The sequence below is a fragment of the Musca vetustissima genome, unplaced genomic scaffold, assembly GCF_032173495.1.
Source record: "Musca vetustissima isolate MV318-11 ecotype Yass unplaced genomic scaffold, APGP_CSIRO_Mvet_v1 utg5251, whole genome shotgun sequence".
Classification (NCBI taxonomy): Eukaryota; Metazoa; Arthropoda; class Insecta; order Diptera; family Muscidae; genus Musca; species Musca vetustissima.
In genome coordinates, this window is record NW_026885056.1 from 210448 (window position 1) to 223051 (window position 12604).

The 12604-nt window shown below is 32.5% G+C and overlaps 1 protein-coding gene across 1 annotated transcript in view; it reads left to right on the forward strand.

Moving 5' to 3' along the window:
- Window positions 1-537: 537 nt before the first annotated feature.
- LOC133332158 (juvenile hormone esterase-like) overlaps window positions 538-12604 on the forward strand; it is a 29310-nt gene continuing 17243 nt past the window's right edge. Inside the window, exon 1 of the mRNA XM_061540537.1 lies at window positions 538-564. Coding sequence (XP_061396521.1) covers window positions 538-564 — 27 coding nt within the window. The remainder of the gene's footprint in view (window positions 565-12604) is intronic.

The following is a 12604-nucleotide window of genomic DNA, read 5'->3' on the forward strand; positions in this document are numbered from 1 at the left end:
CTATATGAAGGAGTTACCAGATCGAAGTAAAATTTAACATGTGTTCATAATAGAGAGAAGTTTCCAAAAAATTAACTTTTTTCTCTTTATACCGCGCTTTTTGTGCTAGGCCATGAACTTTCCGAACTGCTCTCCTTTTCTTCTCCGGAATAGACCCCAAGCAGTTCCTATGCTTTGTTAAGATTTTGACATGGGTAAAATAAGCAATTTTCCACACTATCTAAACTTTCACTATGATGTAATTTCATCGGAAGTTAACAGCTCGATATGGACTCCAGGAAATCTGTAGATCAACAGATGCACTAAAGTCCTAATCCAAAATCATCTTGCAATTTCGGAGTTTGAGAGGCCTTTTTCGAAGCAATGTCGTTCTATTCTGACACAACTAAGGTCTGGATAATTATTATCGAATGTACATTCCTTCATAATTGGAGCTGAGTTATAGAACTGCGGGGTATGAACAATCCAACCTTCAAGGCGGCGAGTCCGAGTTGGAAAATGAAAATGAAACCTATAAGAAGGATGAAAGAAGTGAACATGGATATTGCCAAGCCCTCGACTAAAGTAAGATAAGCAATAAACTGGGACACGATGTCGAAAACTGGAAAGGTTGAACCGACAAAAAAGAACGTACAGCATGCGGATGCTTAAAAAAGAATAATGTCTTCAGAAGAGCAGACATATGTCAAATCTGTGAAAAAGAGAAGAGTTTTTCGACATCTGGTACGAAAAGGGCTTATTATCAGTCAACTCAAAAGAAAATTGACATGATAATCCATCGAAGATATGGGATATGTTTTCATGGATTAGTGGAGCTTTTATTATTGATGTTTTGTGCGTATTTCTTCCAATCTACATACATGTTTACATAGTATATTTTCAAGGACAACCTTTTTAACTAAAAGCTTAGATTTTTTGGTATTGAACATTTTTTCAAGGCTGAAACTTTGAATCAAAAATACATATATAAGGACCAACAGATCTATATATTCAAGAATATTTTAAATAATAATTTTTTCATTAGATAAGAACATTCGCCGATAAAATCTATACGAAAGAAGAACCCACTTCATCATCGGGTATGGACTTTGTCCTTACCTTTTATCTATTCCGCTTACTAGCAATCATAAATTATAGATTTCCAAGAAAAAAAAAAGAAAACGAAAATCTAACATAATTACTTTTGGGTACTTAAGTAGCGCACTTCTAAATTTATTATTATCACAGCCCTCAAAACGAAAATAACTCGAACCACATATGTACATCCAATCAAAAGTACGCAATACAATCTACCACGATAACATCAAATAGAATTTTAGGCCTCCCAATAGCCCCTAACATGCGTATTCATAATTTGATTGTTTGTAATTATTTAATAACAATAATCGTCGAATCTTCGTTCCAAATGCCCACAATCGTAACTTTGCACTGCCTTTGTGTTTGGCCAAGACGTTTCTCTTCATTGTTTTCAAAATCATGGCATAATTTGTTGGCTTACTATATAGTAGATATTTATGGTAGGCATATAATTGATAAATCTAAAAAAATTAAACTTGAAATTTTGTCTATCCGATTTCTTGGAAACTATTTACAACCGCACTAATAAAAGCTCCGACATTTTCCGATATTGTGTGGAATTAATTTTGTTTGTTTGTCAAACAAACAAACAAAATTACCAGGGCACGTGTATTTAAATTAATCAATTTTTCCATTGGTAGTTATCGTGATTTGGTGTTAAATATCCGGACCGTTTAATTGACAGTTAACGTTTAATAAACAGAAGATATTGAAAACATCATACTACCATCACCTAAAAAATATTCTTAAAAAAAATTCACGCTTATGGACCACCTTGAAAAAAAAATTCTTTTAAAAATTCACGCTTTTGGAACACCTTGAAAAATTTTCTTTTAAAAATCCACGCTTATGGAACACCTTGAAAAAATATTCTGCAAAAACCACGCCTAGAGGTCTCTCAAATAATATTCTGTAAAAAGATCGGTGCATTTGGTAGACCCTTGAAAAAATATTTTTTAAAAAATCCACGCTGATGGAACACCTTGAAAAAATATTCTGCAAAAAACCACGAAAGAGGTCTCTCAAATAATATTCTGTAAAAAATCCGTGCCTTTGGTAGACCTGGAAAAATTTCTTTTAAAAATACACGCTTATGGACGACCTGGAAAAAATATTTTGTAAAAACCACGCCTAGAGGTCTCTCAAATAATATTCTGTAAAAAATCCGTGCCTTTGGTAGTCCTGGAAAAATTTCTTTTAAAAATCCACGCTTATGGACGACCTGGAAAAAATATTTTGTAAAAACCACGCCTAGAGGTCTCTCAAATAATATTCAGTAAAAAAATCGATGCCTTTGGTAGACCCTTGAAAAAATATTTTTAAAAAATCCACGCTTATGGAACACCTTGAAAAAATATTCTGCAAAAACCACGCCTAGAGGTCTCTCAAATAATATTCAGTAAAAAAATCGATGCCTTTGGTAGACCCTTGAAAAAATATTTTTAAAAAATCCACGCTTATGGAACACCTTGAAAAAATATTCTGCAAAAACCACGAATAGAGGTCTCTCAAATAATATTCTGTAAAAAATCCGTGCCTTTGGTAGACCCTTGAAAAAATATTCTTTAAAAAATCCACGCTTATGGACGACCTGGAAAAAAATATTCTTTAAAAAATCCACGCTTATGGACGACCTGGAAAAATATTCTTTAAAAAATCCACGCTTAGAGGTCCTCTGAAAGATCCTTTAAAAAATCCACGCTTAGAGGTCCTCCAAAAGATCCTTCTTTAAAAAATCCACGCTTAGACATGCTTAGAGGTTCTCCAAAAAATTATTCTTTAAAAAATCCACGCTTAGACATGCTTAGAGGTTCTCCAAAAAATTATTCTTTAAAAAATCCACGCTTAGACATGCTTAGAGGTTCTCCAAAAAATTATTCTTTAAAAAATCCACGCTTAGAGTTGCTTCAAAAAATTATTTTTTAAAAAATCCACGCTTAGACACGCTTAGAGGTCCTCCAAAATTTTTTTCTGTAAAAAATCCACTCTTAGACACGCTTAGAGGTCCTCCAGAAAATTATTCTTTAAAAAATCCACGCTTAGACACGCTTAGTGGTTCTGCAAAAAGTTATACTTTAAAAAATCCACTCTTAGAGTTGCTTCAAACAATTATTTTTTAAAAATTCCACGCTTAGAGGTCCTCCAAAAAATTATTTTTTAAAAAATCCACTCTTATAGGTCCTTCAAAAATGATTCGATTATATTTAAAAAAAAAAAATACATTTTGATCACTTAATTAATAACCCTATTATTTTTTCGTTAAGTATTAAAATAGAATAATAATTTATTTAAAATTATCTTTTTACAGGCCTATCTACCCCTCCCCTTTTTGAGTTGATCTGATTTCCGTTCGTAAAAAAAATTCAATGCAAATGAAATGCAGTACCAATTTGCAATTGGAGCTGAGCAGTTGATAATAATCGGTGTTCGCTTGAGTTTTTTTTAATATCTAGGTCAATTGTTAATTATGATCCGATTTTTTGCACAGCCTTCAATTTTTTTTGTGTATTGAAGTAATAAAAAAAAAAGAATTATTTTTGCATTCCACTTTCGATTTCGTTCGTTCATTCGTCCATTTATTGAGTTCAAAGCCAATTAATGCAAATATGGAAATACAAAAAAAGGAACGTTTAGCCAAGGGTCTCGTGAATTTGGAACGAAGCTGCTGTTGCTGTCTGTGGTATTGAAAAGATGCGCGTGTGACCTATATTTGTTGGTGGTGATTGATTGCAATTGGGATGAAGTGAGAATTATGTTAATGATGATGATCGGATGCAAGTAATAATTTTTTTTATTACTGCCGACCATGGGAAATAGGTTATGTGAGAATGGGGAAGGGGATGGATCTCAGATCTCTCCAAATGCAATCAATATTTTATAAATATGCTATTCAGGATCATAGAAATGTAGGCAGGGAAATAAAATTGATAATTATATATTAACGAGATTTAAATTATTTTAAATAAATGTTATTTTTCTACAACTAATTTGGAACCAAATTTGAAAAAAAACTAATATTGAATATAAAAAAAATCCAATATCCATTAAAAAACATCAAAATAATAACATGTGTTTGAAGGGAATATTTATTCAATCAAATTGTTTGCAATGGAAAGTGTTGAAGTTTTTGATCAAATATTGAGATAATTTTTTTTTTAATGTTTTTAAAAAACAAACACCTTGACGCTTTTTTAGTATCATTTCTCAATTTGCGATTAATTAATGTTTGATAAGTTTTGTCTGTGATGGCAAACAAAATTTGTTTTTTTTTTAAGTCAAACATCTGTTTGATAGATAATTAAACTTTATCAAAATTTGCAATTAATTAACGGTTAAGGTAGTTTTCCATTGTGATTAGATTGGCGATATAAAAAAGTAAAAAAATGCACTTTAATAGGTTATTCAAAAAAAAAAAAATTATTTAAAAAATCGAAGCTTTTTAGGTCCTGGGAAAATGTATTCATTAAAAAAATCGAAGCACACCATGCCTTGTATTGACCCTTGAAAAAATTTTCTTTAACAAATCCACGCCTTGTATTGACCCTTGAAAAAATTTTCTTTAACAAATCCACGCCTTGTATTGACCCTTGAAAAAATTTTCTTTAACAAATCCACGCCTTGTATTGACCCTTGAAAAAAATTTCTTTAACAAATCCAAGCCTTGAAAAAATTTTCTTTAACAAATCCACGCCTTGAAAAAATTTTCTTTAACAAATCCACGCCTTGTATTGATCCTTGAAAAAATTTTCTTTAACAAATCCACGCCTTGAAAAAATTTTCTTTAACAAATTGATCCTTGAAAAAATTTTCTTTAACAAATCCACGCCTTGAAAAAATTTTCTTTAACAAATCCACGCCTTGAAAAAATTTTCTTTAACAAATCCACGCCTTGAAAAAATTTTCTTTAACAAATCCACGCCTTGAAAAAATTTTCTTTAACAAATCCACGCCTTGAAAAAATTTTCTTTAACAAATCCACGCCTTGAAAAATTTTCTTTAACAAATCCACGCCTTGAAAAAATTTTCTTTAACAAATCCACGCCTTGAAAAAATTTTCTTTAACAAATCCACGCCTTGAAAAAATTTTCTTTAACAAATCCACGCCTTGAAAAAATTTTCTTTAACAAATCCACGCCTTGAAAAAATTTTGTTTAACAAATCCACGCCTTGAAAAAATTTTCTTTAACAAATCCACGCCTTGAAAAAATTTTCTTTAACAAATCCACGCCTTGAAAAAATTTTCTTTAACAAATCCACGCCTTGAAAAAATTTTCTTTAACAAATCCACGCCTTGAAAAAATTTTCTTTAACAAATCCACGCCTTGTATTGACCCTTGAAAATTTTTCTTTAACAAATCCACGCCTTGTATTGACCCTGAAAACATTTTCTTTAACAAATCCACGCCTTGTATTGACCCTTGAAAAATTTTTCTTTAAAAAATCCCACGCCTTGTATTGACCCTTGAAAAAATATTCTTTAAAAAATTCACGTCTTGGATAGATCTTGAAAAAAAATTCTTTAAAAAAATCCACGCCTCTGGTGGTCCTTGAAAAGTAATCTTTAAAAAAACACGCCTCTGGTGGACCTTGAAAATATATTCCAATATATACCACGCCTCTGGTTGACCTTGCTTTTACTCATCTTTAATACCTAACATTTCCCAAGTAGCTGCAGATACATAGAATCGCAGAGATTTACACACATAGACAATTCCTTGGCAGATTTTACTTTACCACCACCACAATCGCATTCAACACTAACACCACCACCATCACGATTAATATCCACAGTGTAAACTTATTGGCGACTTCGTCTAAAGTAAATGTTTAATAAATATTTCCCATCGAATCAGATCGTTCACAACGATGTTGCTGGTTATCTACGATGGATACGATACGATGTTATAAAAATCACAGCTTTTCAAAAGGGAAATTCAGTTATTTTGTAACGCCTGTTGTTAAAAGTCTTCTAGTAGTTCGGGTAATTTTTTTTACGAAGTAATATAAATCATCGATCAATATTATTCAAAAGTAGAAAAAATGTTTCTATTGTGTTGTATTTGTGTGTTGGTGGTTTTCATAATTTCATTAAATTTATGTATAATATATTTAAAAACAATATCGGAAAGAGGTTATTTGGATTTTTTTTTTAATTATGAAATACTAACTTCATTGGTTTATTACTAACAAATATAAGTATATTTAATGGGAAACCGATAGGTGTTCTATAGTAAGGTATAAAGGTCTTCAAAATATCATATATGGGATGCCATGCCTCTGTCATACCTTGAAAAATATTTCCTAAAAAATCCACTCCTCTGAAATGCTTAAAAATAATAATAATAATAACAATAATAATAATAATAATTCAAATTCAAGCCTCTGATCGACCTCGAAAAATATTCTCTAAAAAATCTACGCCTGGTAGACATCGAAAATATAATTTAATAATTATTATAGGTTCATTAAAAAACATCTGTGATACACTTGAAAAAATATTCTTTAAAATACTGAAAATCAAAAATTTTTCATTAAAAAAAACGTCTCTGATAGACCTTGAAAAAAGTCTTTAAAATAATTCACGCTTCTGATAGACCTTGAATAAATATTCTAAAAAAATCCAAGCCTCTGCTGGACCTTTAAAAATATTCTTTAAAAAAATCCATTGATATTCTTTAGAAATCCACGTGTCTAGACCACGGGGTCCTTAAAAAAATGGTTATTAGAAATCCACGCTTATAGAAATCCACGCTTATATGATTTTTAGAAATCCGCGCTTATACCACTGAAGGCACTCGACAAAAAAATATTCCGAAAGAATCAAATCTTTATGCTCTGAAAGTCATCGAAATATTCTTTAAAAATATTTTTTTTAAAAATCCTAGCTTTTAGTTCTGAAGGATCTTGAAAATTGTATTCTTTAAAAATCCAAGCTTTTAGTTCTGAAGGATCTTGAACATATTTTCTTTAAAAGTCCACGCTTTTAGCTCTGAAAGTCATCAAAAAATAATCTGAAGGTCCTCAAAAAAAAAAAAAACAATATTCTTTAAAAATCCACGCTTTAAGCCCTGAAGGTCCTCGAAAAAATATTCTTTAAAAATCCACGCTTTAAGCCCTGAAGGTCCTCGAAAAAATATTCTTTAAAAATCCACGCTTTAAGCCCTGAAGGTCCTCGAAAAAATATTCTTTAAAAATCCACGCTTTAAGCCCTGAAGGTCCTCGAAAAAATATTCTTTAAAAATCCACGCTTTAAGCCCTGAAGGTCCTCGAAAAAGTATTCTTTAAAAATCCACGCTTTAAGCCCTGAAGGTCCTCGAAAAAATATTCTTTAAAAATCCACGCTTTAAGCCCTGAAGGTCCTCGAAAAAATATTCTTTAAAAATCCACGCTTTAAGCCCTGAAGGTCCTCGAAAAAGTATTCTTTAAAAATCCACGCTTTAAGCCCTGAAGGTCCTCGAAAAAATATTCTTTAAAAATCCACGCTTTAAGCCCTGAAGGTCCTCGAAAAAATATTCTTTAAAAATCCACGCTTTAAGCCCTGAAGGTCCTCGAAAAAATATTCTTTAAAAATCCACGCTTTAAGCCCTGAAGGTCCTCGAAAAAATATTCTTTAAAAATCCACGCTTTAAGCCCTGAAGGTCCTCGAAAAAATATTCTTTAAAAATCCACGCTTTAAGCCCTGAAGGTCCTCGAAAAAATATTCTTTAAAAATCCACGCTTTAAGCCCTGAAGGTCCTCGAAAAAATATTCTTTAAAAATCCACGCTTACAGCCCTGAAGGTCCTCGAAAAAATATTCTTTAAAAATCCACGCTTACAGCCCTGAAGGTCCTCGAAAAAATGTTCTTTAAAACTCCACGCTTTAAGCCCTGAAGGTCCTCGAAAAAATATTCTTTAAAAATCCACGCTTTAAGCCCTGAAGGTTCTCGAAAAAATATTCTTTAAAAATCCACGCTTACAGCCCTGAAGGTCCTCGAAAAAATATTCTTTAAAAATCCACGCTTACAGCCCTGAAGGTCCTCGAAAAAATGTTCTTTAAAAATCCACGCTTTAAGCCCTGAAGGTCCTCGAAAAAATATTCTTTAAAACTCCACGCTTTAAGCCCTGAAGGTCCTCGAAAAAATATTCTTTAAAAATCCACGCTTTAAGCCCTGAAGATCCTCGAAAAAATATTCCTTAAAAATCCACGCTTTAAGCCCTGAAGGTCCTCGAAAAAATATTCTTTAAAAATCCACGCTTACAGCCCTGAAGGTCCTCGAAAAAATATTCTTTAAAAATCCACGCTTACAGCCCTGAAGGTCCTCGAAAAAATGTTCTTTAAAAATCCACGCTTTAAGCCCTGAAGGTCCTCGAAAAAATATTCTTTAAAAATCCACGCTTTAAGCCCTGAAGGTCCTCGAAAAAATATTCTTTAAAAATCCACGCTTTAAGCCCTGAAGATCCTCGAAAAAATATTCCTTAAAAATCCACGCTTTACGCCCTGAAGGTCCTCGAAAAAATATTCTTTAAAGATCCACGCTTACAGCCCTGAAGGTCCTCGAAAAAATATTCTTTAAAAATCCACGCTTACAGCCCTGAAGGTCCTCGAAAAAATGTTCTTTAAAAATCCACGCTTTAAGCCCTGAAGGTCCTCGAAAAAATATTCTTTAAAAACTCCACGCCTTGTAGCCCTGAAGGTCCTCGAAAAAATATTCTTTAAAAATCCACGCTTTAAGCCCTGAAGGTCCTCGAAAAAATATTCTTTAAAAATCCACGCTTACAGCCCTGAAGGTCCTCGAAAAAATATTCTTTAAAAATCCACGCTTATAGCTCAGGTGATCCCCGAAAATATATTGTGTAGAAAAATCACTTGAAAAATTTCTTTAAACTCCTTGTTTTTAGCATAGAAGGTCCTCGAAAAACAGTGTAAAAATCGACGCTTAAACCTCAGCTATACCTCGAAAAATCCACGCATATAACTCATGAGGTCTTCGTTAAAATATTCTTTAACGATTCTTAATTTTTGCTTATAGCTCTGTAGGTTCACTACAAAATGTTGCTTAAAATATTATTTCCCCCCACCCACTTTCTTTAATTCCACTTAACCTATAAATTTCAAATTTCCTGCTACTTGACCTTTGACCCCCGTCTCTATTTTTTAACACAAAGAATAACAAATATTTATTTTTAAATTGATGTTGACATTCTAAACCGTTATTTTAACTTGGTTATAATTTCCGATCTAATCGAAAATAAACAAATCAATAATGAATAAATTAAATAATCGTAAAGGTTGTCGGAAAAAACGATTATAAAATCCGATAATAACTGACATTTATTAATTATAAGATTTAAATGTATTCACCTTATCAATGACCGGACTAAGTGTTTTTGTTGGATTGTTGTTGTTATTATTTTTTGTTTTTGTTATTATTATTGGTTAGTTGTCAAATGATTTTGTTGTTATTTATGTCTGCCTTAATACGGCTCGTGGGCTTAATAGTTTTGTGGTTGTTGTTGTCGTTGTTGTTGTTGACGTTGTTGTTGTAAGACACACTTAGCACGTGCTTTCAATAGCTTGGATTCTAGCCAATTCCGAAAGCGAATATTGGTTAGCTGACTCGTGTCGCCGTTGTTGTTATTTAATAGATAATCTGGGTTAGTTAATTGTAATTGAATCGAGAGGAGGGAGGCTGGTGAGGTAGGGATTTTTGAAATGGATTGAAACGTAGTAATATTGCCGTTGAAGTATTAATTACAAAAAAATAATACAAATTGATGGCGCTAAATGTCATGAACATAACAAATTAATTAACAAAAACAACAATCAAAAGAACAACAACAACTTATAATAAAACAAAAAAGCAAGTTTTGTCGCCAAATCGGCTAGAAGAACTACATTTATAAGTGGCGGCATATCCAGTGTGGTTTTGAAAACAAATATTTAAAATAATAAAAGACTATCCCGGCCAAAAACTTGTGATTTTATAACGAATATTTATTGAAGCATCAGCAGAAGGGTGGATGCGTTAAGGAATATTTTTCAAGCATACCTGCGTTGAGTTATAAAAGTGCATGTTTTCAAGCATCTGCATAGCTTGTGTAATATTTTTCGATGAGTATGAGAGCCAGCATTTTGGATTTTTGTTTAAATATTTCTTAAAGTTTGTCGTACTTAGAGTTGCGGATTTTTATTTTGGAATATCTTCTCAACCATTGCCAATGCTTTAAGTTTGGATTTTTTAAAGGATATTTTAAGGACTATCCAAACGTCGAGGTTTTAAAGATTTTTTTTGGGAACTATGAATATGGGTTTTAAATAATAAGGGGTTTAAAGAATTATAAGGCCTAGAAGGGTGTAGGTTTTTTAAAGAACAATTTTATAGCTACACAACTATGTTGTCAGAGTATTAGAGCTTTGTGCAGCCCCAAGAGTTTGTGCCGCGAAATATTGGTCCTAGACCCACCTTTAAGTATACTGATCGTCATATCTTGATTAGCTGAGTCGAGATAAACGCGATACAGACCACAGTTATGTACCAAACCCAATGAAGACCCCTTTAGGGGTCGATTTTTCTGGTCGTTCCAGAGGCAGCAACTATGACCCAAACAGGTGTTTACGTCTTCATATATTATGTAGTAATCCATTATCACACTAGCGGGCAGAAATATAGCGCTGATCGCTTTGAAATTTTCCATGAGGATCTAGGTATGGTCAAGGACAACGCCTATAATTTTCGGTGATGATCAGATAGTAACATTGGGGTAAAGTGGATCGAAAACTTATTTTTTGTGTTTTTTCGAGTCGATCTATAGGCCACAATTGAAAGCCAAACATCACAACACACCCCACAGTGAAGGGAATCTGGACAAGTAATTAGAAGAGCTGTACTGAATATTAGTAAGATTTGTTGATATCTAGTCGGCCAAGAGGGTGAAAATATCGCGAAATATTGCCCAAGTTCAGAATGTAGTACCGCAGAAAGTTAGATTTTCGTGAAAGTTGGGTAGGGTATAATATGGTCGGCCTAGGATCTAGGTATGGTCAATGACAACGTCTATAATTTTCGGTGATGATCAGATAATAACATTGGGATGAAGTGAAGCGAAAACCTAATTTTTTGTGTTTTGTTCGAGTCGATCTTTTGGCCACAATGATAGCTGAACATCACAGCACAACCCACGGTGAAGGGAATCTGGACAAGTATTTAGAAGAGCTGTACTGAATATTAGTAATATTTGTTGACCTCTAGTCGGTCAAGAGGGTGCAAATATCGCGAAATATTGCCCAAGCTCAGAATGTAGTACCACAGAAAGCAGATATTCGTGGAAGTTGTATAGGGTATCATATGATCGTCCCCGTCCGACTATACTGCTCCGCTCACTGGTTTAAAACATTATTTGTTGATAATTGAAGATTCACTCAGTAGGCTTCAAAAAAAAAAAAAAAAAAAAAAATTATTCCTCAGGTGGTCCTCGAAAAAAAAATTTTAATTTCGAGCTTAGTGCTTAGGAGATCATTGAAAATATATTCCATAAAATCTGGAATTTTATCTTGGAGAATATGTTTTAATTCTCCACGCTGAAGCCTCAGAAAATATTTTTTAAAAATCCACGCTTATGAATCTGCAGATGTCTTAGAAAATATTCTTTAAAAATCCACGCTTACGAATCTGCAGATACCTTAGAAAATATTCTTTAAAAATCCACGCTTACGAATCTGCAGATGCCTTAGAAAATATTCTTTAAAAATCATAAATAAAAAAACTGATTCTGAAATATCCCTTAAAAATCAAGGCTAAACCTCAAGGGGGTCCTCTAAAAGCCATTTTTTTAATGCTCTGTTATAGCTCAGAAGGTCTTCGAAAAATATTCTTGAAAAACTCAACTTGTAAATCTGCAGATTACCCAGAAAATTTTATTTAAAAATCCACGTTTGTAGTTCAGGTGATCGTCGTAAAAATGTTCTTTAAAAAATCCTTGCTTTGAACTCAGGATGTCATCAAAAAATATTTTCTAAAAAATAGAGCAATCCTCGATTTTGTTTTCTTTTAAAATCCTTGCTTTGAGCTCAGGTTGTACTCGAAAAAATCACTCTTATAGACCAGGAAAAAATATTTTTCAAAAAAAAAAAAACAGGACAAGCGATCGTCGAAAATGTTTTGTTTTGAGATCAGTTCTTCCCCAAAAAATGCTCTTTAAAAAATAAAGAATTTCACCTCTGGTAATTCTCAAAAAAATATTCTTTACAAAAAAAAAAATCGTTAAAAATATTTTCTTTAAAAAATTTGCTTTGAGCTCAGGTAAACCCAAAAAAATATTCTTTTGATATCCACGTTTGTAGACAACGGAAGTATTCTTCAAATATCAAATGTCAATAGCTCCGGCGATCCTAAAAATATTATTTAAAAAATCCAAAATACCACCTCGAGTAATATCCTTTACAAATACTCGCCCTGAGCCCATTGTATAGGTCTGCAAAAAATATTCTTTAAAATATCCATGGTTGTATAGATCTAGAAAAAAATATTCTTCAAAAAATCCACGTCT